Source organism: Salmo trutta, chromosome 5 (assembly GCF_901001165.1).
Source record: "Salmo trutta chromosome 5, fSalTru1.1, whole genome shotgun sequence".
NCBI lineage: Eukaryota > Metazoa > Chordata > Actinopteri > Salmoniformes > Salmonidae > Salmo > Salmo trutta.
Window position 1 is genome coordinate 47,723,494 of NC_042961.1, and position 25,546 is coordinate 47,749,039.

The 25,546-nt window shown below is 41.7% G+C and overlaps 1 protein-coding gene across 1 annotated transcript; it reads right to left on the reverse strand.

Annotated features, from left to right (window-relative positions):
* Positions 1-5,403: 5,403 nt before the first annotated feature.
* On the reverse strand, positions 5,404-21,033 carry LOC115194306 (interleukin-5 receptor subunit alpha). The gene is made up of 9 exons (XM_029753925.1): positions 20,751-21,033; positions 14,250-14,380; positions 13,610-13,754; positions 13,243-13,342; positions 12,820-12,992; positions 12,457-12,590; positions 12,105-12,240; positions 7,506-7,605; positions 5,404-7,370 (listed from the first exon to the last, which is right to left on the reverse strand). Exons 1-9 carry the CDS (start codon positions 20,821-20,823, stop codon positions 7,196-7,198), a joined length of 1,167 nt encoding a protein of 388 aa, XP_029609785.1. The 5' UTR covers positions 20,824-21,033; the 3' UTR covers positions 5,404-7,195.
* Positions 21,034-25,546: the final 4,513 nt, after the last annotated feature.

A 25,546-nucleotide genomic window follows, 5' to 3' on the forward strand; every position in this document is an offset into this window, starting at 1 on the left:
AAATTGCTAAATTGGCATCATTGGTCCACGCAGCCAGGTTATTTCCTCAAGGCTTCTGGAAAGAAAGGCTGTCGGCATGTTCAACTTGTGTCGCTCATTCAGCCGACCAAAACTTTCAACCAGTTCTCCCCATTAAGCAACGAGCATTCTCAGATCTCTCCACCCGTTACAGGGTCTGAGTCGCCGAAGCCTTCCACCATTATCTCCATTAGCTCTGACAAATTGAAAACCCAAGTCATTGGCGTATCTATTACCCTCAAAATTAATCCAGCGATCATACATTGTTTACAAGGGGGCAGGACTACTGACGTAAAGGCTAATCTAAAAATGGTGCTGGCTGAGACTAAAACTGGCGAGTGTAGATGGTATAGAGACCAGTGGTGTAAAGTACTTAAGTAAATATACTTTAAAGCACTACTTACAGTAAGTCGTTTTTTTGAGTATCTGTACTTTACTTTACTATTTATATTTTTGAAAACTTTTACTTTTACTTCAATACATTCCAAAAGAAAATTATGTACTTTTTACCTGATACATTTTCCCTGACACCCCAAAAGTACTTATACATTTTGAATGCTTAGCAGGACAGGAAAATGGTCCAATTCACACACTTATCAAGAGAACATCCCTGCTCATCTCTACTGCCTCGGATCTGGCGGACTTAGTAAACACAAATGCTTATTGGAAATTATGTCTGAGTGTTGGAGTGTGGCCCTGGCTATCCATAAATTTAAAAAACAAGAAAATTGTGCTTAATATAAAGAATTTGAAAGTATTTATACTTTCACTTTTGATACTTAATTATATTTTAGCAATTACATTTACTTTTGATACTTAAGTATATTTAAAACCAAATACTTTTAGACTTTCACTCATCTTGGTGGGACAAACAATGTATTTTTTATTTTTATGCATGCCAGCAAAGCCACTACACAACACAAAACAATACATTCATTGCACTATAATGGTGACAAATGGTGCCCACAAACTGTTAGGGCCTACATAAAGCTGTCCCAACAGCAGAGCTTTCTTAACAGCAGAATGGAGTGAATCCTTACCACTGCTACACCTGGCTATTAGCGGAGCCTTGTCTTGCTGCGAGACAATTAATTCAGCCTCATTTACTGCATTTTTTAAAAACATGGCTGTTTTTTGTCTGACTTGCTTAAACAAATCTGGTTTCTACTGACAAACTATGGCATAAGGGAATGACGAGTGGATGAGAGCCAAACCGTAATTTTGATTAAGACAATGAGTGCCCTGGTGCTCTGAATTACGTGTCGCCACTATATAGGGATATTGTTATCCACGTCGGCACCAACGACGTTAGGACGAAACATTCAGAGGTCACCAAGCGCAACATAACTTCAGCGTGTAATTTAACTAGAAAGATGTGTTGGAATCGAGTAATTGTCTCTGGCCCCCTCCCAGTTAGGGGGAATGATGAGCTCTACAGCAGACTCAAACGCAGGTTGAACACGGTTTTCTGTCCCTCCGAAAATATAGAATTTGTAGATAACTGTCCCTCTTTCTGGGACTACCCCACAAACAGGACCAAGCCTGGCCTGCTGAGGAGTGACGGACCCCATCCAAGCTGGAGGGGTGCTCTCATCTTATCTATCAACGTAGACAGGGCCCTAACTCCTCTAGCTCTACAATGAGATAGGTTGAAAGGCCAGGCAGCAGTGGTGTAAAGTACTTAAGTAAAAATACTGTCAAGTACAACTTAAATATTTTTGGGGGGTATCTGTACTTTACTATTTATATTTTTGCCAACTTTTACTTTTACGAAACTACATTCCTAAAGAAAATGTACTTTTTACTCCATTCATTTTCGCTGACACCCAAAAGTACTTGTTACATTTTGACAGGAAAATGGTCCAATTCACCCACTCATCAAGAGAACATCCCTGGTCATCCCTACTACCTCTGATCTGGCGAACTAACTAAACACAAATGCTTTGTTTGTAAATTATGTCTTAGTGTTGGAGTGTGCTCCTGGCTATCCGCCAATAAATAAACAAATAAAATTGTGCCGTCTGGTTTGCTTGTAAGGAATTTGAAATGGTTTAAACTTTTACTTTTGTACATTTTAGCAATTCAATTTACTTTTGATACTTAAAACCAAATACTTTTAGACTTTGACTCAAGTAGTATTTTACTGAGTGGATGACTTTTATACTGGGTCACTTTTCTATTAAGGTATCTCAACGTTTACTCAAGTATGACAATTGAGTACTTTTTCCACCACTGCCAGGCAGCAGGCTGTTAGCCAGCTTAGTGGAGTCTGCCACTAGCACAGTCAGTGTAGTCAGCTCAACTTTCTCCATTGAGTCTGTGTCTGTGCCTCGATCTAGGCTGGGCAAAACTAACAAGTCAGCTCAACTTTCTCCATTGAGTCTGTGTCTGTGCCTCGATCTAGGCTGGGCAAAACTAACAATCTCCCTGGAATAAAGACCTCCTCCATTCCTGCCATTATTGAAAGAAATTGTGATAATATCTCACATCTCAAAATAGGACTACTTAATTAATGTTAGATCCCTCACTTCCAAGGCAGTCATAGTCAATGAACTAATCACTGATCATACCCTTGATGCGATTGGCCTGACTGAAACATGGCTCAAGCCTGATGAATTTACAGTGTTAAATGAGGCCTTTCCTCATGGTTACACTAGTAACCATATCTCCTGCCCATCTTGCAAAGGCCGGAGGGGCTGGTAACATTTACGACAGCAAATATACCCCAAAATAATTACTGCGTTTTAGTCTTTTGAGCTTCTAGTCATGAAATCTATGCAGCCTACTCAAACACTTTTTATAGCTACTGTTTACAGGCCTCCTGGGCTGTATACAGCATTCCTCACTGAGTTCCCTGAATTCCTATCGGACCTTGTAGTCATTGCAGATAATATTAATATTTTTGGTGACTTCAATATTCACATGGAAATGTCCACAGACCCATTCCAAAAGGCATTCGGAGCTATAATAAACTTAGTGGGTTTTGTCCAACATGTTTCTGGACCTACGTACTGCGACAGTCATACCCTGGATATAGTTTTGTCCTGCATAATAAATATTTTGGATCTGTTGTACAACAATCTTATTACGTTTTCAGACCCCAACCAAGGATTATCAAAAGCTGCGCTATAAAAACTCGAACAACCCAAAGATTCCTAGATGCCCTGCCAGACGCCCTCCACCTGCCCAAGGACGTCAGAGTACAAAAATCAGTTAACCACCTAACTGAGGCTCTACATTTAACCTTCCATAAAACCCTAGATGCAGTCGCATCCCTAAAAACAAAAAACAGTTGTCACAAGAAATTAGCTCGCTGGTATACAGAAAATACCCAAGCCCTGAAGCAAGCTCCCAGAAAATGGGCACGGAAATGACGCTCCATCAAACTGGAAGTCTTCCGACTAGCTTGGAAAGACAGTGCCGTGCAATATCAAAGAACCTGCTCGATCAGCCTAATTTTCCAACCTAATTGAGGAGAATAAGAATAATCCAAAATGTATTTTTGATAGTGTCGCAAAGCTAACTAAAAAGGAGCATTTCCCAAGAGAGGATGTCTTCACTTCAGCAGTGATCAATTCATGAACTTCTTCGACAAAATGATCATGATCATTAAAAAGCAAATTACAGACTCCTCTTTGAATCTGTGTATTCCTCCAAAGCTCATTTGTCCTGAGTCTGCACAGAACTGCTAGGATCAATGGAGACACTCAAGTTTTTTAATTCTGTATCTCTCGACACATTCACAAAAATAGTCATGGTCTCTAAACCTTCCAGCTACATATTGGACCCAATTCCAACTAAACTACTGAAAGAGCTACTTCCTGTGCTTTGCCGTCCTATGTTGAACATAATAAACGGCTGTCTATCCTCCGGATGTGTACCAAACTCACTAAAAGTGGCAGTAATAAAGCCTTTCTTGAAAAAGCCAAACCTTGACCTGGAAAATGTAAAAAACTATTGGCCTATATCGAATCTCCCATTCCTCTCAATTTATTTTGAAAAAGCTGTGGCACAGCAACTCACTGCCTTCCTGAAGACAAATAATGTATACGAAATGCTTCAGTCTGGTTTTAGACCCCATCATAGTACTGAGACTGCACTCGTGATGGTGACAAATTACCTTTTAATGGTTCAGACCAAGGCTCTACCTCTGTCCTTGTTCTCCTAGATCTTAGTGCCGCTTTTGACACCATCGATCGTCACATTCTTTTGGAGAGATTGGAAACCCTAATTGGATTACACCAGTGGCACTCATTGACAACAGGCTGCATTCATTTGTGGCTCACGGTGAATTTCCTATTTTCCATTCATAATACATAACAATGATACAATTTCAATTCAATGTGTTTAATGCAAGCCTGAATCACTTCACTGAATATATCTATTGTTCCCTGGATGGCAGATAGATGGCAGTATAGCGCAGTGCCAGGCTTTTTTGCACTATACCCGACTTGAGTGGGTTGAGTCACTGAAGTGATCTTCCTGTCCCGTCTTGCACCCCCTTGGGTTTGTGCAGTGGAAGAGATCTTCGTAGGCTATACTTAGCCTTGTCTTAGGGTAGTAAGTTAGTGGTCTGTTGATATCCCTTTAGTGGTGTGGGGGCTATGCTTTGGCGAAGTGGGTAGGGTTATATCCTGCCTGGTTGGCCCTATCCGGGGGTATTGTCGAACAGGGCCAGTGCCCCCCCCGCCCCCGTATCTATGGTGCAATAGTCTATGTATCGGGGGGCTAGGGTCAGTCTGTTATATCTGGTGTAATTCTCCTGTCTTATCTGGTGTCCTGTGTGAACTTATATATGCTCCCTCTAATTCTCTCTATCCCACTCCTCCCGGAGGACCATGCCTCAGGACTACCTGGCCTGATGACTCCTGGCTGTCCCCAGTCCATCTGGTCTTGCTGCTGCTCCAGTTTCAACTGTTCTGCCTGCGGCTATGGAACTCTGACCTTTTCACCGGACATGCTACCTTGTCCTGGACCTGCTGTTTTCGACCCCCTCGCTCTTTTCGACCGCACCTGCTGTCTCGACCTCTAAATGCTCGGCTATGAAAAGCCAACTGACATTTACTCCTGAGGTGCTGGCCTGGTTCCTCTCTAGGTTTCTTCCTAGGTTCCTGCCTTTCTAGGGATTTTTTTCCTTTCCACTGTACTTCTACATCTGCATTGCTTGCTGTTTGGGATTTTAGGCTGGGTTTCTGTATAAGCACTTTGTGACATCTGGTGATGTAAAAAGGGCTTTATAAATACATTTGACTGAGTGATAATTGGCAAAATCGAGTTGATGATTTTACAGACAGCAGATCAGCTCATGAAAAACAGGGAGATGAAGAGAGGAAATGGTTTAAATATCAAGGTATTGTCATGGAAATTACCACTAAGGACTCCAAGTCAAAGTTAAATGAACAAATCTTTATTGATATCGGCCGGAGAGGTTACAACAAAGTCTGTCAGAAGCTCTGATGGGCTGCTCTCACTTCAGCACTCTTTATACTGATGCACAAACTAGGTGTCACATTGTTACTTTGATCCAACACCTAGAAACTATGTGTTCCCTTCTTTCTGTTCTTCTTCCATCAGTCCTCTGAGAGCAGTCCCAGAACATCCTAACACAAGAACCAGGCAACAACATGCTACATGTAGTCGCACATTTGCAAGAGACACAGAGGACACTAACATTTCCACTACAGTATCTTAACAGGGACCAACTGTTCACATCTATTCATATCGTTTGTTGACCACACATTCTCTATTGAAGCTCTCATTAGGGCAGCAATACGAGACAGCGCAGAGAGGCGGGGAAAATGTTCTAGCAGTATTTTGACATGCATAGGCGAGACGTGCTCTGATAAACCAACCTATGGATTACAATGAAGGATTTTGGGTTTCAGTGGGATTGGGGCGATAGGAAAATAGCCTTGATATAAAGGCTAGTGAGTCAATAGATAAATAATACACTTGATTTAGGCTACATTATTGCATGCTACATGTTTCTGATCAGTGATAGATGAGCAAATGAATAAATGAGCTACCATTTCCACTTGTACAGCCAGAGAGCAATTAACCAAATATACAAACAGAGATTCAGTGAAACAAAATCACACTGATTGATTATCAGATATGTCACAGGCTTTTGGTTGGGAGTAGGACAAGCTACTACGCGAGTGAAGAGCAAAATAAAGCAAAAAAAAGCAAAAAAGATGATTAGCACACTACAACGTAGCCTAATGGTTACCAAATATCCAAACGGAGATTCAGTGAAAACAAAAATGTGACATTGATTGATTTGTCTAGACGAGTCCCCCAAGCTTGTCTCAAAGCAGCATGATGGCGCTGCCCCGATCAAAACGGTGCTGAAATTATAAATCTACGTGACCACACACAACTATTACTTTAAATTAGTATAACGGTTGGATATGACTTTGGGAGTTTCAGTATAAGCATGAATTTGATACATGCCTTCAATTGCATTAGAATACATTTTTACAATATTTTCATCATTCAGATGATCATAATAAGGCGAGTTTTCGTCTCTCTGTGCTTTTTCTGGCCCAATGTCTTTTTCCTTGTCTCCTCACGCCGCTGCCGCCCACCTCCGCCATGTTGTTCTCAACACCAGTTTAAATCAACATAGCCTACTGTTTTTCAGAAATCTGTCTTTTTTTCGCGGCCGGGCTAATTTTATTTCTGTGATGTCGGACTAGGCCTGGGCTCCGACTTCATCTCACCAGGCTCGGGTCGGACCGGGATCGAATTTTCAGTTCTGATGATAACTCTGATGATAAATTAGTTTCTCGTGTGCAGTCAGGCAGTGTCAAGTATGTGTGTGCTTTGAATTTATGGAGACTTTGTGTGAAGTAAATAAGCTAAGGTAAAGGCTTACCTGTTTGGATAATGTGCCATTTTATTTTTAGCTAATTTGCTGCTGCGCATGTGTATTTTGTGGAATTGCATTAGTGCAACATTGGTGGGAAATGCTGTAGTTTCCCGGGTCTTGTCATTTAATTTTTTTCAGGAAATGTGAAGAGTGGTCCTGGGATCCTGGTTACCGGTGTTAATTCTCAAAGTATCCCATGTTAAGTCAAAAAGCCACCACCACACAAGGTTAAAACACTGAGGTCCTCCCAGTCTGCTGGGCCACTACCAGCTTGTCCACAGGTTCACTGTATATTCATGTTGTTTCTCACGACTCTGGCTGCTGAGGAAGAGGGTCTTGTACTAGGGTGATCATACAGTCTACTTCCTCTTGTGCTGGGATGTAGAGGTGCTCATTAATGCTCATGTCATTGTTGTTGTTGAACATATCACTGATGAGGTTGGTTGGCTTGGGAACTTGGGGGAGGATCTTGTCCTTGTGTCTATAGGCAGAAGACACAGTCATTTGGTATAATATCTAAAAAATGACCTACAATATATTCATCGCCATTCAGAGATTGCAGTATCCCATATTTTGTGGAGTGAATTCAGACGTGTATAGATTGATGTGTACTCACTTCCTTATACAAAAACAAACCACGATGGAACCTATAACCGCCATGACTGAAATGAAGATGGCTGCAACATGCAGGTGCCAATCCCGATTCCCATCTTTACCTAAACAAACAACAATGTCAGGATAGAGGTTTACATATAACTAGCTAATAAGATGTTAAATCCACTTCAATCAGTGTACATGAATGGGAGGAGACAGTTTAAATAAAGATGTTTACGCCTTGAGACAATTGAGACATGGATTGTGTATGTGTGCCATTCAGTGGGTGAATGGGAAAGACAAAATATTAAAGATTGAAATTCCTTTGAGGTTTCTGGGAATTCATATTTTGAGGTTTCTGGGAATTAATATTTAAATGTTTCTCTGATATAAATGACACTGTTATAGATCAGTCTCCCCTTACAATCCTTTTTGGAGTACTGCCCATAGGTACCCCCCTGTCAAGAATTCAGTTTTACACTGTTGCTTATACAACTTTTAGCTAGACGGCTAATACTACAGAACTGGAAGATGGCAGCTCCCCCATCTTATAAATATTGGGTGGGACATGTGTTGTGCTCTCTGAAACTAGAACAAATTCAATTCAATTAGAGGTCGACCGATTAATCGGAATGGACGATTAATTAGGGCCGATTTCAAGTTTTCATAACAATCGGCAATCGGTATTTTTGGCCACCGATTTGCCGATTTAAAAAAAAAAATGTTTTACACCTTTATTTAACTAGGCAAGTCAGATTAAAGACACATTCTTATTTTCAATGACGGCCTCGGAACGGGGGTTAACTGCCTTGTTGAGGGGGGATTCGGGCATTCGTTTTTTGCAACCTTCTGGTTACTAGTCCAACACTCTAACCACCTGCCTTACATTGCACTCCACGAGAAGCCTGCATGGCAGGCTGACTACCTGTAACGCGAGGGCAGCAAGAAGCCAAGGTAAGTTGCTAGCTAGCATTAAACTTATTTTATAAAAAACGATCAATCTTAACATAATCACTAGTTAACTACACATGGTTGATAATATTACTAGTTTATCTAACGTGTCCTGCGTTGCATATAATCGATGCGGTGCCTGTTAATTTCGAATCACAGCCTACTTCGACAAACGGGTGATGATTTAACAAGCGCATTTGCGAAAAAAGCACTGTCGTTGCACCAATGTACCTAACCATAAACATCAATGCCTTTCTTTAAAATCAATACACAAGTATATATTTTTAAACCTGCATATTTAGTTACTATTGCCTGCTAACATGAAATTGTGTCACTGCTCTTGCATTCATTGCCTGGCTCGTTACGAACTAATTTGCCAGAATTTTACGTAATTATGACATACCATTGAAGGTTGTGCAATGTAACAGGAATATTTAGACTTAGGGATGCCACCCGTTATATAAAATACGGACCGGTTCTGTATTTCACTGAAAGAAAAATACGTTTTGTTTTCGAGATGATAGTTTCCGGATTCGACCATATTAATGACCTAAGGCTCATATTTCTGGGTGTTTATTATATTATAATTAAGTCTATGATTTGATAGAGCAGTCTGACTGAGCGGTGGTAGGCACCAGCAGGCTCGTAAGCATTCATTCAAACAGCCCTTTCGTGCGTTTTGCCAGCAGCTTTCGCAATGCATTGCGCTGTTTATGACTTCAAGCCTGTCAACTCCCAAGATTAGGCTGGTGTAACCGATGTGAAATGGCTAGCTAGTTAGCGCTAATAGCGTTTCAAACGTCACTCGCTCTGAGACTTGGAGTGGTTGTTCCCCTTGCTCTGCATGGGTAACACTGCTTCGAGGGTGGCTGTTGTCGATGTGTTCCTGGTAAGAGCCCAGGTAGGAGCGAGGAGAGGGACGGAAGCTATACTGTTACACTGGCAATACTAAAGTGCCTATAAGAACATCCAATAGTCAAAAGGTATATGAAATACAAATCGTATAGAGAGAAATAGTCCTATAATTCCTATAATAACAACTACAACCTAAAACATCTTACCTGGGAATATTGAAGACTCATGTTAAAAAGGAACCACCAGCTTTCATATGTTCCCATGTTCTGAGCAAGGCACTTAAACGTTAGCTTTCTTACATGGCACATATTGCACTTTTACTTTCTTCTCCAACATTGTGTTTTTGCATTATTTCAACCAAATTGAACATGTTTCATTATTTATTTGAGGCTAAATTGATTTTATTGATGTATTATATTAAGTTAAAATAAGTGTTCATTCAGTATTGTTGTAATTGTCATTATTACAAATAAGACTGATTAATTGGTATCGGCTTTTTTTGGTCCTCCAATCGGTATCGGTATTGAAAAATCATAATCGGTCGACCTCTAAATTCAATACACGTGGGAATCCCAAACTGTTTTATGAGGCTTGGGCTCCATTCCGGTCTTACTTTAAACAGTCCATCCTCTGATGGCATTCATATTAAAACAAAAATAAGTCTATATTTGACTCCCCTGTGACTTAAGGGTTGGATGAGTATGTCTTTGGGGGGGGGGGGGGGGGGGGGGGGGGACATTAAGGTTGATGATGTACCTAATGATTCTTATTGAATGTGACCTGCAGATGCCTTGTTCATCTTGCCCTGTCAGATACTAAAATGTGAACTTGTTTTGCCTTGTTTTTTTTATTTGTTCTCGCTTACATACATTTTTTTCCCTTTTTTTAAAGCATTGTAAACTTTATTTTTGGTCCAGTGGATGGTCGGTCTGTGGCCATGACTGTCTGTGAGTGGTTGCATTTCTCCACCCCCATCCCTTGACTGTTTACAGGAACAATGGTGAGGTGTCCGCTCTGTACCTGTACTACAGATTGCCCTTTAACCTTTGTAGCCTTCTGCCCGGTGTGTTTAACTTGTCTAAAGTACGGTATCTTTAAAGCTATTCTTTTTTCTTTTTTCTAGTTGAGTATATTATTTATATTGTTTGTGTTGTCTTGTGTGAAAAACTTAATAAACAGAGTTTTCAAAAAAATATATTCCTTTGAACGGGGTAGGTGCCAGGCACACCGTTTTGTGTCAAGAACTGCAATGCTGCTGGGTTTTTCACGCTCAAAATCTTCCCCTGTGTATGGGGAAATGGTCCACCCACTAAAGGACATCCAGCCTACTTGACACAACTGTGGGAAGCATTGGAGTAAACATGGGCCAGCATCCCTATGGAATGCTTTTGACACCTATGTAGTGTGAATGCCCCAACAAATTGAGGCTGCTCTGAGGGCAAAAGGGGGGGTCCAACTCAATATTAGGAAGGTGTCCTTAATGTTTTGTACACTCAGTGTACACTCTGTACTCCAGACACCCGACAAGGCCCTCATCCCCGTCATTTGCAGGAGAAAGGGACGGAGATATCAGGGACGTAGGTCTGGGTGCCTTGTAAGGATCCGACGGCGAGTGGGTAATCTGCCTTTACCATTGGTCCTATTAGCCAAAGTACAATCCTTGGATAATAAAATAGACAAACTACAAGCACATATATCCTACCAACGGGACATTAAAAACTGTAATATCTTATGTTTCACAGTTGTGGCTGAACGACGACATGAATGACATACAGCTGGCGGGTTTTACGCTTTTTCGACAGGATAACAGCCTGTAAACAACAGATGGTGTACGAAATCTAAGGAAGTCTTGCTCGCCTGAGGTAGAGTATCTCATGATCAGCTGTAGACCACACTATTTACCAAGAGAATTTTCATCTATATTCTTCGTAGCTGTCTATTTACCACCACAAACTGATGCTGGCACTAAGACCGCACTCAATGAGCTGTATAAGGCCATAAGCAAACAGGAAAACGCTCATCCAGAGGCGGCGCTCAGAGTGCCCGGGGACTTTAATGCAGGGAAATTTAAATCCGTTTTACCTCATTTCCAGCAGCATGTTAAATGTGCATCACTGCCTGGTATGGCAACTGCTCGGCCTCCGATCGCAAGGCACTACAGAGGGTAGTGCGTACGGCCCAGTACATAAAGAGGGCCAAGCTTCCTGCCATCCAGGACCTCTATACCAAGTGGTATCAGAGGAAGGCCCTAAAAATGGTCAAAGACTCCAGCCACCCTAGTCATAGACTATTTTCTCAGCTACCGCACGGCAAGAGTGACTGGAACGCCAAATCTAGGTCCAAAAGACTTCTTAACAGCTAATAAAATGGCTACCCAGACTATTTGCATTGCCCCCCCTCTCTTTTACATTGCTGCTACTCTCTGTTTATTATCTATGCATAGTCACTTTAACTCTACCTACATGTACATATTACCTAAATTACCTCAACTAACTGGTGCCCCCGCACATTAACTCTGTACCGGTACCCCCTGTATATCGCCTCGCTATTGTTATTTTACTGCTGCTCTTTAATTAACTTAAAAATAATAATAATAATTTTTACTCATTCATTTTTTACTTAACACTTATTTTTTCTTAAAACTGCATTATTGGTTAAGGGTTCGTAAGTAAGCACTTCATTGTAAGGTCTACCTACACCTGTTGTATTCGGCGCATGTGACAAATACAATTTGATTATACCAGCTCCATTTTATTTAGCTTATAATTATGAGAGAGGATGGCCCAAGAAGAAAGAAAGAACGGGGAAACCATACCATATATTTCCTCCTGAGTCCAGTCACCCTCTCCCATACCACACCATTGTAAAAAGATGGGTTTAATGCGAACACGGTACTGACAGTGAGGGTCATAGTTCACCATGATCCAAGTCTTGTATCCTAAGGTCTTACTCTGGAACGACATTACAGCAACAGACATTTGAGTGCTTTTACTCTACTAAACCTACATACTGTAATTCAAGACAACAAAGTTGATAAATATAAAAGTGTACTTTATACAGTGGCTGGTTGTAAAAGACAATAAACATTTTGCAGACAAGTGCTAAAACGAAACAATGGCAGAATCACTGCCCGTACAGAATCACTGCCCACACTTATCTTTCTTTACCTCAGGTGTATTACATCTGGTATAGTTGATGATGTACTTCCAACAGCGTGGATGTCTTATGTCTGGTGAAATCCAGCTAATATTGAGATTGCTCCCTTCCTCTGTGATCTTCAATTCAAGAGGTAAGGGCTGCACTGCAGAAAGCATGGACAGAGAAAGAGTTAATAAAGCAACCTTTGAGAGAAAAACTGTATACATTGATGAAAATTAGATGCAAATTAAGCCAAATCGCCACGGGATGTTGATGCAACGTGATTACGATGATGTTAAATAAGGAAACTATGATGACTCAGACTATTTATTATTTAGATTTTAGCCTCAGATTTAGCCTGAAGAGTGAAAATAGAATCGTTTTAGTCTTACCGTGGCCCTTAGGATCCACCTCGAAGGTATTCCGTACCGATGAACCATTGAGAGTCCCATTGACCTGGAAGAAGATCCGTATGTGGAAGTCTCCTCTCAGATGACATCCTGTCCTCCGATTGTCGTTGTACAGGTACTCACTGCATTCTGATACCTTACTCATATTATTGAACCTGAAACATCAGAAATGACGGGACTGATAGTGTATAGGTGTGGTCAAAGTTACGGTCCTAAATATTTCCTAACCACATGACCCAATCAGGAAAAACATTGGGTCATAGATATAACAACTGAAAAACCAGCCAAACAAAGACTATCTTTGTAACTCTTCATCTATATTTTGTTGAATATAAACACTCTTCCACAGTTAGCCTTGTATTGGACCGTGAGTGGTGGAGAAGCAGGAAGTAGAATTGTTCTCACCCGTAGTAAAGCTGGAGGTCTTCTGGGACCTGATTGGTTAGGAGCCAGCTGCAGTTCATGGCCTTAGAGTAGAGAAAACATTTGAAGTTCTTCACCAACTCTGTTATAGGAGAGAGAAAGAGCGAGAGGGTAGAGAGCGAGAGAGAGAGAGATTTACACCCAAGTCAATGACATTAACTCTGTAGAATACTGTAAAGGGCCAGTTCCCTCGACAGAGATTGTCTAGTACTGGCCTAAAAAGTCTGTTTATGGAGATCCTCCTTAAAAATTGCGTTGTTTCCAATACTAGGTTTAATCTGATTTGGAAAACTGGCCAATAGAGGTTGACAGAGTTGTTTAGGAGAACATTCTGTTGTTGATAACCAACCTGTGGGGGCAGGGATGGTGTGAACTACAGTTTGACTCATCCGTGTCCTGTTGTTACACTGGGTTTGTATGGAGAAACGCACAACTCCCATCAGAGGAAAACAATCCTTTAACCGTGTTTCCTTCTTCGTCTTGATTATGTTCTTCTGTGAGGACAAGGCGAAAATCCAAGAATTAAAGATATTACAGAGGGAATGAATTTAGGAACTTAACAGGAATAAGGGGCTATCTACCACTGTTTAATGTGCCCATAGAGCTCTGGTCAAAAGTGGTGCAGTATATAGAGCACAGAGCGGCATTTGGGATGAAGCCTTAGTCTGGGTGATGATGGGTTGTTGGTATAGTGTTTTAGGGAAATGTTCAGTATGAGTCTGTGGAAAATTATTTTTGCTTCAGAGGACAATATGTCATCTAATCTAAAAAAAAAAAAAATATTATCCAAAGTACAACATTAGCTTTTTAACTTGATCTAGTGCCAGAATACAAGTACTGCTGGCAGTACGAGGAAGTGTTTATATAACTGCACATCTGTAGGCCTACAAGCCATTGGAAAACAGTGGGCAGACAGTCAATCATGTTCAACAGACAACTCTATTCGGTTGACCGATGGTAGCCAGGACGGCCTGTAACGTTTTCCTCACCTGGCCTATCTGTGACATATTGATATGGTATTTACATCTCTGACTATCAACATTCTCCGGTAGACTCCATGAAAGCTCCCAGCAGAACTCGTTCGTCCAAGAGAAAGTCACATTTCTTGGTGATGGGAGCTCTAAAGGAAAAACAACAACAACCCTTATTATGGTCATGCTCAAGGGTTAAGTGGGATACATACAGGGATATAAAGGGGTTGTAAATCAAATCAAATGTTAATTGTCACATGGGCTGACTACAATGTGTAGACCTTACCGTGAAATGCTTACTTGCAAGCCCTTATCCAACAATGCAGTTTTAAGAAAGTAGAATATATTTAAACTATGTAAACTAAAGTGAAAGAAAAAATATTTGGTCACACAATAAAATAACAACAATGAGGCTATATACAGGGGGTACCGGTACTGAGTCAATGTGCAGGGGTACAGGTTAGTTGAGGTAAAGTGTACATGTAGAGGGTAAAGTGACTATGCATAGATAATAAACAGCGAGTAGCAGCAGTGTAAACCAAAAGGGGATTGGTGTCAATGCAAATAGTCCAGGTGGCCATTTGACTAATTGTTCAGCAGTCTTATAGCTTGGGGGTAGAAGTTGTTAAGGAGCATTTTGAACCTATACTTGGTGCTCCAGAGCTGCTTGCCATGTGGTAGCAGAGAGAACAATTTATGACTTTGGTGACTGGAGTCTTTGACCATTTGTTTGGCCTTCCTATGACACCACCTGGTATAGAAGTCCTGGATGGCATGAAGCTTAGCCCCAGTTATGTACTGGGCCATACGCACTACCCTCTGTAGTGCCTTGCGATCGGAGGCTGAGCAGTTGCCATACCAGGCAGTGATGCAACCAGTCAGGATGCTCTCGATAGTGCAGCTGAAAATTTGAACACTGAACTGTAGTCAATGAACAGCATTCTCATATTGGTGTTCTTTTTGTACAGGTGGGAAAGGGTAGTGTGGAGTGGGATTTAGATTGCGTCATCTGTGGCTCTGTTGGGGCTGTATGCGAATTGGAGTGGGTCTAGGGTTTCCGGGATGATGGTGTTGATATGAGCGATGACAAGTCTTCCAAAGCACTTCATGGCTACCGACGTGAGTGCTACGGGGAGGTAGTCATTTAGACATGTTACCTTTGCTTTCTTGGGCACAGGGACTATGGTGGTCTGCTTGAAACATAAACCCAGCAAAAAAAACGTCCCATTTTCAGGACCCTGTCTTTCAAAGATAATTCGTAAAAATCCAAATAACTTCACAGATCTTCATTGTAAAGGGTTTAAACACTGTTTCCCATGCTTGTTCAATGAACCATAAAGAATGAATGAACATGCACCTGTGAAACGGTCATTAAGACACTAACAGCTTACAGATGGTAGGCAATTAAGGTCACAGTTATGAAAACTTAGGACACTAAAGAGGCCTTTCTACTGACTCTAAAAAACACCAAAAGAAAGATGCCCAGGGCCCCTTCTCATCTGTGTGAATGTGCCTTAGGCATGCTGCAAGGAGGCATGAAGCCTGCAGATGTGGCCTGGGCAATAAATTGCAATGTCAGTACTGTGAGACGCCTAAGACAGCGCTACAGGGAGACAGGACGGACTGCTGATCATCCTCGCAGTGGCAGACCACGTGTAACAAGACCCGCACAGGATCGGTACAGCCGAACTCACACCTGCGGGAGAGGTACAGGATGGCAACAACAACTGCCCGAGTTACACCAGGAATGCAGGAATGTCAGTGTTCTGCCATGGCCAGCGAAGAGCCCAGATCTCAACCCCATTGAGCACATCTGGGACCTGTTGGATCGGAGGGAGAGGGCTAGGGCCATTCCTCCCAGAAATGTCCGGGAACTTGCAGGTGCCTTAGTGGAAGAGTGACATCTAGGTAACATCTCACAGCAAGAACTAGCAAATCTGGTGCAGCCCATGAGGAGGAGCTGCACTGCAGTACTTAATGCAGCTGGTAGCCACACCAGATAGTGACTGTTACTTTTGACCCCCCTTTGTTCAGGGACATATTATTATTTTTGTTAGTCACATGTCTGTGGAACTTGTTCAGTTTATGTCTCAGTTGTTAAATCTTGTTATGTTCATACAAATATTTACACATGTTAAGTTTGCTGAAAATAAACGCAGTTGACAGTGAGAAGATGTTTCTTGTTTTGCTGAGTTTATGTATTACAGACTCGGTCAGGGAGAGGTTGAAAATGTCAGTGAATAGTTCTTGGGCACAGTGACTATGGTTGTCTGCTTGAAACATGTAAGTATTATAGACTCGGTCAAGTTGAGTTTGAAAATGTCAATGAATACACTTGCCAGTTGGTCCACGCATGTTCTGAGTACACGTCCTGGTAATCTGTCTGGTCCCGCGGCCTTTTGAATGTTGACCTGTTTAAAGGTCTTGCTCACATCTGCTATGGAGAGCATGATCACACAGTCATCTGGAACAGCTGGTGCTCTCATGCATGCTTCAGTGTTGCTTGCCTCGAAGCGAGCAGAAAAGGCATTTAGCCCATCTGGTATGCTCACGTCACTGGGCAGCTGGAGGCTGGGTTTCCCTTTGTAGTCTGAATAGTTTGCAAGCCCTGCCACATCCGACGAGCAACAGATCCGGTGTAGTAGGATTCAATCTTACTCCTGTATTGACGCTTTGCCTGTTTGATGGTTCGTCTAAGGGCATAGAAGGATTTCTTATAAGTGTCCAGATTAGTGTCCCACTCCTTGAAAGCAGCAGCTCTAGCCTTAAGCTCGGTGCGGATGTTGCCTGTAATCCATGGGTTCTGGTTGGGATATATACAGTTGAAGTCAGAAGTTTACATACACTTAGGTTGGAGTTATTAAACTCGTTTTTCACTTTTAGTTTGTTAACAAACTATAGTTTTGGCAAGTCGGTTAGGACATCTACTTTGTGCATGACACAAGTAATTTTTCCAACAATTGTTTACAGACAGATTATTTCACTGTATCACAATTCCAGTGGGTCAGAAGTTTACATAAACTAAGTTGACTGAGCCGTTAAAAAGCTTGGAAAATTCAAGAAAATGTCATGGCTTTAGAAGCTTCTGATAGGGTAATTGACATAATTTGAGTCAGTTGGAGGTCTACCTGTGGATGTATTTCAAGGACTACCTTCAAACTCAGTGCCTCTTTGATTGACATCATGGGAAAATCAAAACAAATCAGCCAAGACTTCAGAATAAAATGGTGGACCTCCACAAGTCTTGTTCATTCTTGGGAGCAATTTCCAAAGACCTGAAGGTACCACGTTCATCTGTACAAACAATTGTACGCAAGTATAAACAACATGGGAACACGCAGCCATCATACCGCTCAGGAAGGAGACGCGTTCTGTCTCCTAGAGATGAACGTACTTTCGTGCAAAAAGTGCAAATCAATCCCAGAACAACAGCAAAGGACCTTGCGAAGATGCTGGCGGAAGCAGGTACAAAAGTGTCTACATCCACAGTAAAACGAGTCCTATATCGACACAACCTGAAAGGCCGCTCAGCAAGGAAGAAGCCACTGCCCCAAAACCGCCATAAAAAAGCCAGACTACGGTTTGCAACTGCACATGGGGACAAAGATCGTACTTTTTGGAGAAATGTCCTCCGGTCTGATGAAAGAAAAATAGAACTGTTTGGCCATAATGACCATTGTTATGTTTGGAGGAAAAAGGAGGACGCTTGCAAGCCGAAGAACACCATCCCAACCGTGAAGCACGTGGGTGGCAGCATCATGTTGTGGGGGTGCTTTGCTGCAGGAGGGACTGGTGCACTTCACAAAATAGATGGCTTAATGAGGAAGGGGAAATTATGTGGATATATTGAAGCAACATCTCAAGACATCAGTCAGGAAGTTAAAGCTTGGTCGCAAATGGGTCTTCCAAATTGACAATGACCCCAAGCATACTTCCAAAGTTGTGGCAAAATGGCTTAAGGACAACAAAGTCAAGGTATTGGAGTGGCCATCACAAAGCCTTGACTTCAATACTATAGAAAGTTTGTGGGCAGAACTGAAAAAGCGTGTCCGAGCAAGGAGGCCCATAAAACCGGACTCAGTTACACCAGCTCTGTCGGGAGGAATGGGCCAAAATTCACCCAACTTATTGTGGAAAGGTTGTGGAAGGCTGCCCAAAATGTTTGACCCAAATTAAACAATTTAAAGTCAATGCTACCAAATACTAATTGAGTGTATGTAAACTTCTGACTAGAGGTCGACCGATTAATCGGAATGGCCGATTAATTAGGGCCGATTTCAAGTTTTCACAACAATCGGAAATCTGTATTTTTGGACGCCAATTTGGCCGTTTTTTTTTTTTAGACCTTTATTTAACTAGGCAAGTCAGTTAAAAACACATTCTTATTTTCAATGACGGCCTAGGAACGGTGGGTTAACTGACTTGTTCAGGGGCAGAACGACTGATTTTTACCTTGTCAGCTCAGGGATTCAATCTTGCAACCTTACGGTTAACTAGTCCAACGCTCTAACCACCTGCTTTACATTGCACTCCACGAGGTTACGCGAATGCAGTAAGAAGTAAGTTGCTAGCTAGCATTAAACTTATCTTATAAAAAACAATCAATCATAATCACTAGTTAACTACACATGGTTGATGATATTACTAGTTTATCTAGCCTGTCCTGCGTTGCATATAATCACTTAGGTACACGTTGTTCCAACCATAAACATCAATGCCTTTCTTAAAATCAATACACAAGTATATATTTTTAAACCTGCATATTTAGCTAAAAGAAATCCAGGTTAGCAGGCAATATTAACCAGGTGAAATTGTGTCATTTTAATATTAGACATTGCGCACTAGCTGTTATTGATAAATAGACACACACCCCCACCCCTCGTCTTACCGGATGTAGCTGTTCTGTCCTGCTGATGCACGGAAAACCCAGCAACTGTATATTATCTATGTCGTCGTTCAGCCACGACTCGGTGAAACTTAAACTGTAATATCTTATATGTCCCATTGGTAGGATAGTCTCAAACAGAGCTCATCCAGTTTATTCTCCAGTGATTGCATGTTGGTCAATAGAACAGATGGTAGAGGTGCGTTACCCACTCGCCGACGAATTCTCACAAGGCACCCTGATCTGCGCTTCCTGTATTTCCTTAATGTGAATGACGGGGATTTGGGCCTTGTCTGGGTGCAACACTATCCTTCGCATCAGATTCATTAAAGAAAAAATCTTTTTTCCAGTTCGAGGTGTGTAATTGCTGTTCTAATATCCAGAAGCTCTTTTCGGTCATAAGAGAAAGTAGCATCAACATTATGTACAAAATAAGTTTCAAACAATGCGAAAAAACACACAAAATAGCACAATTGTTTAGGAGCCCGTAAAACGGCAGCCATCCCCTCTAGTGCCATTCTCACACAAAGCAGTATAGCTGATAATATGTGTGTAGGCCCAAAGGCGGACTGGGACTAGAATTTGGCCCAGGTATTTTATCCACCCTAGCCCACATCACTCCGCATGCTGACAGTTAATGTGGGGTTCAACACCTGAGGAAGTGGAAACTCAAAACACATTAACTAGATAGATAACTCTAAATATAATACCCACTGCTGTATTCATTCAACAGTAAATTGTGTCCTAAAAAAAAAACGTTGCAATTGTAGGCTACTATCCATGAGACCTATACTGTAGGTCTTTGCCCTTGCTATGGTCAGTGCACATTTTGCATGCCACTCCATATCTCAAAACCATTTTACATATCTTGGTCGTAAAATTGTTGCTATTGAGCTGAATATTAAGAGTTAAAAATTATACCTACAGAAATCTGAGACCCTCCTCTCTTCAACAGGGACAAGGGGACAAAACTTCCCAAGCTATGTTTTTTCCAGCAATTACATTTTTAAATGCTATACAATCAGAACACAGTTTCTATCCAGCGCATAGGGGAGATGAGAGTGGCTCGCTCATCACAACAGCAGGCCCTTGCTAGTGATAATGCAATTTACTGTTTTACCAAATCATGGTTTTACAACAAACTCAACAGCGTGCGAATGTAGGCTACTAGGCAGTATGTGTTTTGATTGAAACAAAATAAAATAAGGCTATATAGTTTTAACACCGTCTGCTCTACTTTTCTCACGAAACAGTAATTGAATTGCCAGAAGATCTTAATGCCTAAAAAACTAATATATAATGTAGACTACACTGTCCAGCGAATGTTCCGCGAAATCATCAATTTGTCCTGCATTTGGGAATTTTAAATGTGGTCAACGATATAGCATTCCCATTTTAATTAAATGTGTGTCTGCCTCTGTTCACTCTATATCATCTCAGTATGCACTTGCAAGTATGGACAAATTTGGTGGTGAAAATATTTGCACAATTTATCACTCTGACGTCATTAATGGAAAACGTCCAGAGTGGCAAACCAAGTTTAATAAAGACATAAACTAAACATATCAAACGATACGACCAGATAGCCTACGACCATGGTATTAAAAAAAACAGTATACAAAATATTATATTACCTGTTTCAGGCTGTGTAGCCACGAATGAAACAAAATAATAGTACAAGACGAAACCTCCCCAGCATTTGTACATTGTGTCAAGACCTGTCTGTCACGTTTCGACCGATTTCTATCCAAAATAAAGTTCTCAACAGATGTTGCACAGTTCAGTTAAAACGGACGGAGAAAACCAGAGATCCAACAAAACCTAAACGAAACATGGAAAAGAGCTGTTTGTCGTGCTAAGAACGAAAGCTATTACATTTCTCCCGATCCTACTCTAAAGTTAAAGTGGGCGGAGTTTGAGCAGCGGCCGTATCATCAACTCAGATTATAGTTACTGTGTAGCTGTAGCCGAAACAACGCCTAATTGGGTTTTCCCCTCTAAATAAGTCAGTTGTTATGGATCCATTGACATCCATTGTTCAATATCTTCACATGGACTGGAAGTACATTATTTTACCATTAGAAATATGAAATACTTTTTCATGTCTGTATATAGGCCTACTCTATTTCTAAGATTCAACGTTAAAGTAGGATGAAAAATAGAATATATTTCCTTCCACTTCCAGAGGTTTCAAGTTCAACTTTAATTCCTTCAATTGAACTCTGGATTGCATGATAAATAAAAAAAATAAGATACTAATAGAAAACAAACAAAAATGCATACATGTAACATAGGTCCTACATTTAGGAAACTGTTGTTGTGGCTGTTCTTAGGAGTTTGCTTTCAATAGGTGAGTGACGTGAGATCTTCTGTATCTACATTTAAGTCGTTTAGCAGAAACTCTTATCCAGAGCTGGTTAGGGTAGAGTGCACATCAGCAGATTTTTCACCTAGTTAGCTCAGGGATTCAAACCAGCAACCTTTCGGTTACTGGCCCAATGCACTTGACTGCTAGGCTACCTGCCGCCCCATCTTTATTTTTTTTTCTTTTACATTTTTTATTATTTTTATTTGACCCCCTTTTCTCCCCAATTTCGTAGTATCCAATTGGTAGTTACAGTCTTGTCTTATCGCTGCAACTCCTGTACGGACTCGGAAGAGACGAAGGTTGAGAGCCGTGTGACCTCTGAAACACAACCCAACCAAGCCACACTGCTTCTTGACACAATGCCCACTTACCCCAGAAGCCAGCCACACCAATGTGTAGGAGGAAACACCGTACACCTGGCGACCGTGTCAACAGAATCGCTAGTGGAGTCGCCAGTGCGCGATGGGACAAGGATACCCCTACCGGCCAAACCCTCCCCTAACCCGGACGACGCTGGGCCAATTTTGCGTCGCACCATGGGTCTCCCAGGTCGCGGCCGGCTGTGACAGAGCCTGGACTCGAACCCAGAATCTCTAGTGGCAGCCTTATACCACTGCGCCACTCGGGAGACCCCATCTTTCTGTTCTTGCGTTGACAGGCCTGAATTCTTGCCAATGGCAAACAAATGGGGTGCGAATACGATACAAGGTTTTTGTTTTATGACTGGAGGATGTGATGAAGTTCTTCAGGCAATTAAAACCGATGATGACACACAGATAGCAGTTAAAGGGCAATTCCACCACTTTTCAACCTAATTTTTATTATATCCGGCCCAATACCAATCTACATATCCTATTCATGTCCATAATTGAAATGTATAATTACCTTTAGTACATTTGTTCTCTGAGCTTACTGATGGACAAATCTGAAAACATGTTTTAAATCGGCCAAAGCGTTTGTTTACAATGTGAAAAAAATTATATTTGGACACACCTACTCATTCCAGGGTTTTTCTTTATTTTTACTATTTTCTACATTGTAGAATAATAGTGAAGACATTAAAACTATAAAATAACACATATGGAATCATGTAGTAACCAAAAAAGTATTAAACAAATCAAAATATATTTTATATTTGAGATTTTTAAAGTAGCCACCTTTTGCCTTGATGACAGATTTGCACACTCTTGGCATTCTCTCAACCAGCTTCATGAGGTAGTCACCTGGAATGCATTTCAATTAACAGGTGTGCCTTGCTAAAAGTTAATTTGTGGAAAGAGAAACAAAGAGTAACAACAGTCCATCATTACTTTAAGACATGAAGGTCAGTCAATCTGGAAAATTTGAAGAACTTTGAAAGTTTCTTCAAGTGCAGTCGCAAAAACCATCAAGCGTTATGATGAAACTGGCTCTCATGAGGACCGCCACAGGAAAGGAAGACCCAAATAAAATGTAATAGATATATTTTTATTGGTCACATTGTCACGACTCCGCTGAAGTCGATGCCTCTCCTTGTTCGGGCGGTGTTCGGCGGTCGGCGTCGCCGGTCTTCTAGCCATCATCGATCTACTTTTCATTTTCCATTTGTTTTGTCTTGTCTTCCCACACACCTGGTTTCAATTCCATTATTACATGTTGTGTATTTAACCCTCTCTCCACATGGTGTTGGCCCACTCCAGGGCTTTCCCGGTGAGGCACGAGACGAGGGCGGACACCCTCTCATGGCCCGAAGGAGCCGGGTGGACGGTTGCCAGGTATAGGTATAGCTGTAACAGGAACCCCTGGCATTTCGCAGCCGTCCCATCGTATTCCTGGGGAAGGGAGAGACGAATCCCACTGGGACCAGGAGAAGGAGGGGCGCGTAATGGAGACCCCGGTTGTGCTGGTGGAGGCGCTGGTAGTCTGGACAACGCGGTCCATGGTGGTGCCAAGATGGTGGAGCATTGCTGCGTGCTCCCGGACGCGCTCCACCACCCCTATACCCAGGGTACCTGCTCCTGCTGACTCCATATAGTTGGTCCGGAATTCTGTAAGGGGTGTGTACTGGCGGCAGAGAAGTCAGGCGCAGGAGAGCAAAAACTGATTTACAACGGTGCAGTTTAATAAATAAAACCACCGTTAACAGTACAATAAATCCATGCTTACAAAACCCATCACACACCAGCATAATGTGCACAAGCACTACAATAAACAATTCCGGACAAGGACATGGGGGGAACAGAGGGTTAAATACACAACATGTAATGATGGAATTGAAACCAGGTGTGTGGGAAGACAAGACAAAACAAATGGAAAATGAAAGTAGATTGATGATGGCTAGAAGACCGGCGACGCCGAACGCCACCCGAACAAGGAGAGGTATCGACTTCAGCGGAAGTCGTGACACACATACATGTGTTTAGCAGATGTTATTGCGGGTGTAGCGAATTGCTTGTGTTTCTAGCTCAGTCAGTGCAGTTATATCTAACAAGTAATATCTAACAATTTTACAACATATACATATATTCAGAATATATAAATATACAGTGCCTTGCAAAAGTATTCATCCCCCTTGGCGTTTTTACTATTTTGTTGCATTACAACCTGTAATTTAAATGGATTTTTATTTGGATTTCATGTAATGGACATACATAAAATAGTCCAAATCAGTGAAGTGAAATTAAAAAATTACTTGTTTAAAAAAAACCAAAAAAACCTGAAAAGTGGCGCGTGCATATGTATTCACCCCCTTTGCTATGAAGCCCCAAAATAAGATCTGGTGCAACAAATTACCTTCAGAAGTCACATTATTAGTTAAATGAAGTCCACCTGTGTGCTATCTAAGTGTCACATGATCTGTCACATGATCTCAGTATATATACGCCTGTTCTGAAAGGCCCCAGAGTCTGCAACACCACTAAGCAAGGGGCACCACCAAGCAAGAGGCACCATGAAGACAAGCTGCACCATGACCAGGTCAGGGACAAAGTTATGGAGAAGTACAGATCAGGGTTGGGTTATAAAAAAATATCCGAAACTTTGAACATCCCACAGAGCACCATTAAATCAATTATTAAAAAATTGAAAGAATATGGCACCACAACAAACCTGAGAGGGCCACCCCAAGAGAGGTCCACCCACCAAAACTCACGGACCAGGCAAGGAGGGCATTAATCAGAGAGGCAACAAAGAGACCAAAGATAATCCTGAAGGAGCTGTAAAGCTCCACAGCGGAGATTGGTTTATCTGTCCATAGAACCACTTTAAGCCATACACTCCACAGAGCTGGGCTTTACGGAAGAGTGGCCAGAAAAAACCCATTGCTTAAAGAAAAAAATAAGCAAACATGTTTGGTGTTTGCCAAAAGGCATGTGGGAGATTCCCCAAACATATGGAAGAAGGTACTCTGGTCAGATGAGACGAAAATTGAGCTTTTTGGCCATCAAGAAAAACGCTATGTCTGGCGCAAACCCAACACCTCTCATCACCCTGAGAACAGTGAAGCATGGTGGTGGCAGCATCATGCTGTGGGGATGTTTTTAATCGGCAGGGACTGGGAAACTGGTTAGAATTGGAGGAATGATGGATGGCGCTAATTATAGAGAAATTCTTGAGGGAAACCTGTTTTCTGTCTTCCAGAGATTTGAGACTGGGACGGAGGTTCACCTTCCAGCAGGACAATGACCCTAAGCATACTGCTAAAGCAACACTCGAGTGGTTTAAGGGGAAACATTTAAATGTCTTGGAATGGCCTAGTCAAAGCCCAGACCTCAATCCAATTGAGAATCTGTGGTATGACTTAAAGATTGCTGTACACCAGCGGAACCTATCCAAATTGAAGGAGCTGGAGAAGTTTTGCCTTGAAGAATGGGCAAAAATCCCAGTGGCAAGATGTGTCAAGCTTATAGAGACATGTCCCAAGAGACTTGCAGCTGTAATTGCTGCGAAAGGTGGATCTACAAAGTATTGACTTTGGAGGGGGGGGGGGGCAGGGGGGTTGGATAGTTATGCACGCTCAAGTTTTCAGTTTTTTGGTCTTATTGCTTGTTTGTTTCACAAGAAAAAATATTTAGCATCTTCAAA

Coding starts and splice junctions, on each gene's coding strand:
- LOC115194306 (XM_029753925.1), bottom strand. CDS start 20,823: ATGTACAAATGCTGGGGAGGTTTCGTCTTGTACTATTATTTTGTTTCA. Junction 13,343..13,609: donor CACCATCCCTGCCCCCACAG/GTTGGTTATCAA, acceptor CTCCTATAACAG/AGTTGGTGAAGAACTTCAAA. Junction 12,591..12,819: donor GGTGGATCCTAAGGGCCACG/GTAAGACTAAAA, acceptor TGCTTTCTGCAG/TGCAGCCCTTACCTCTTGAA.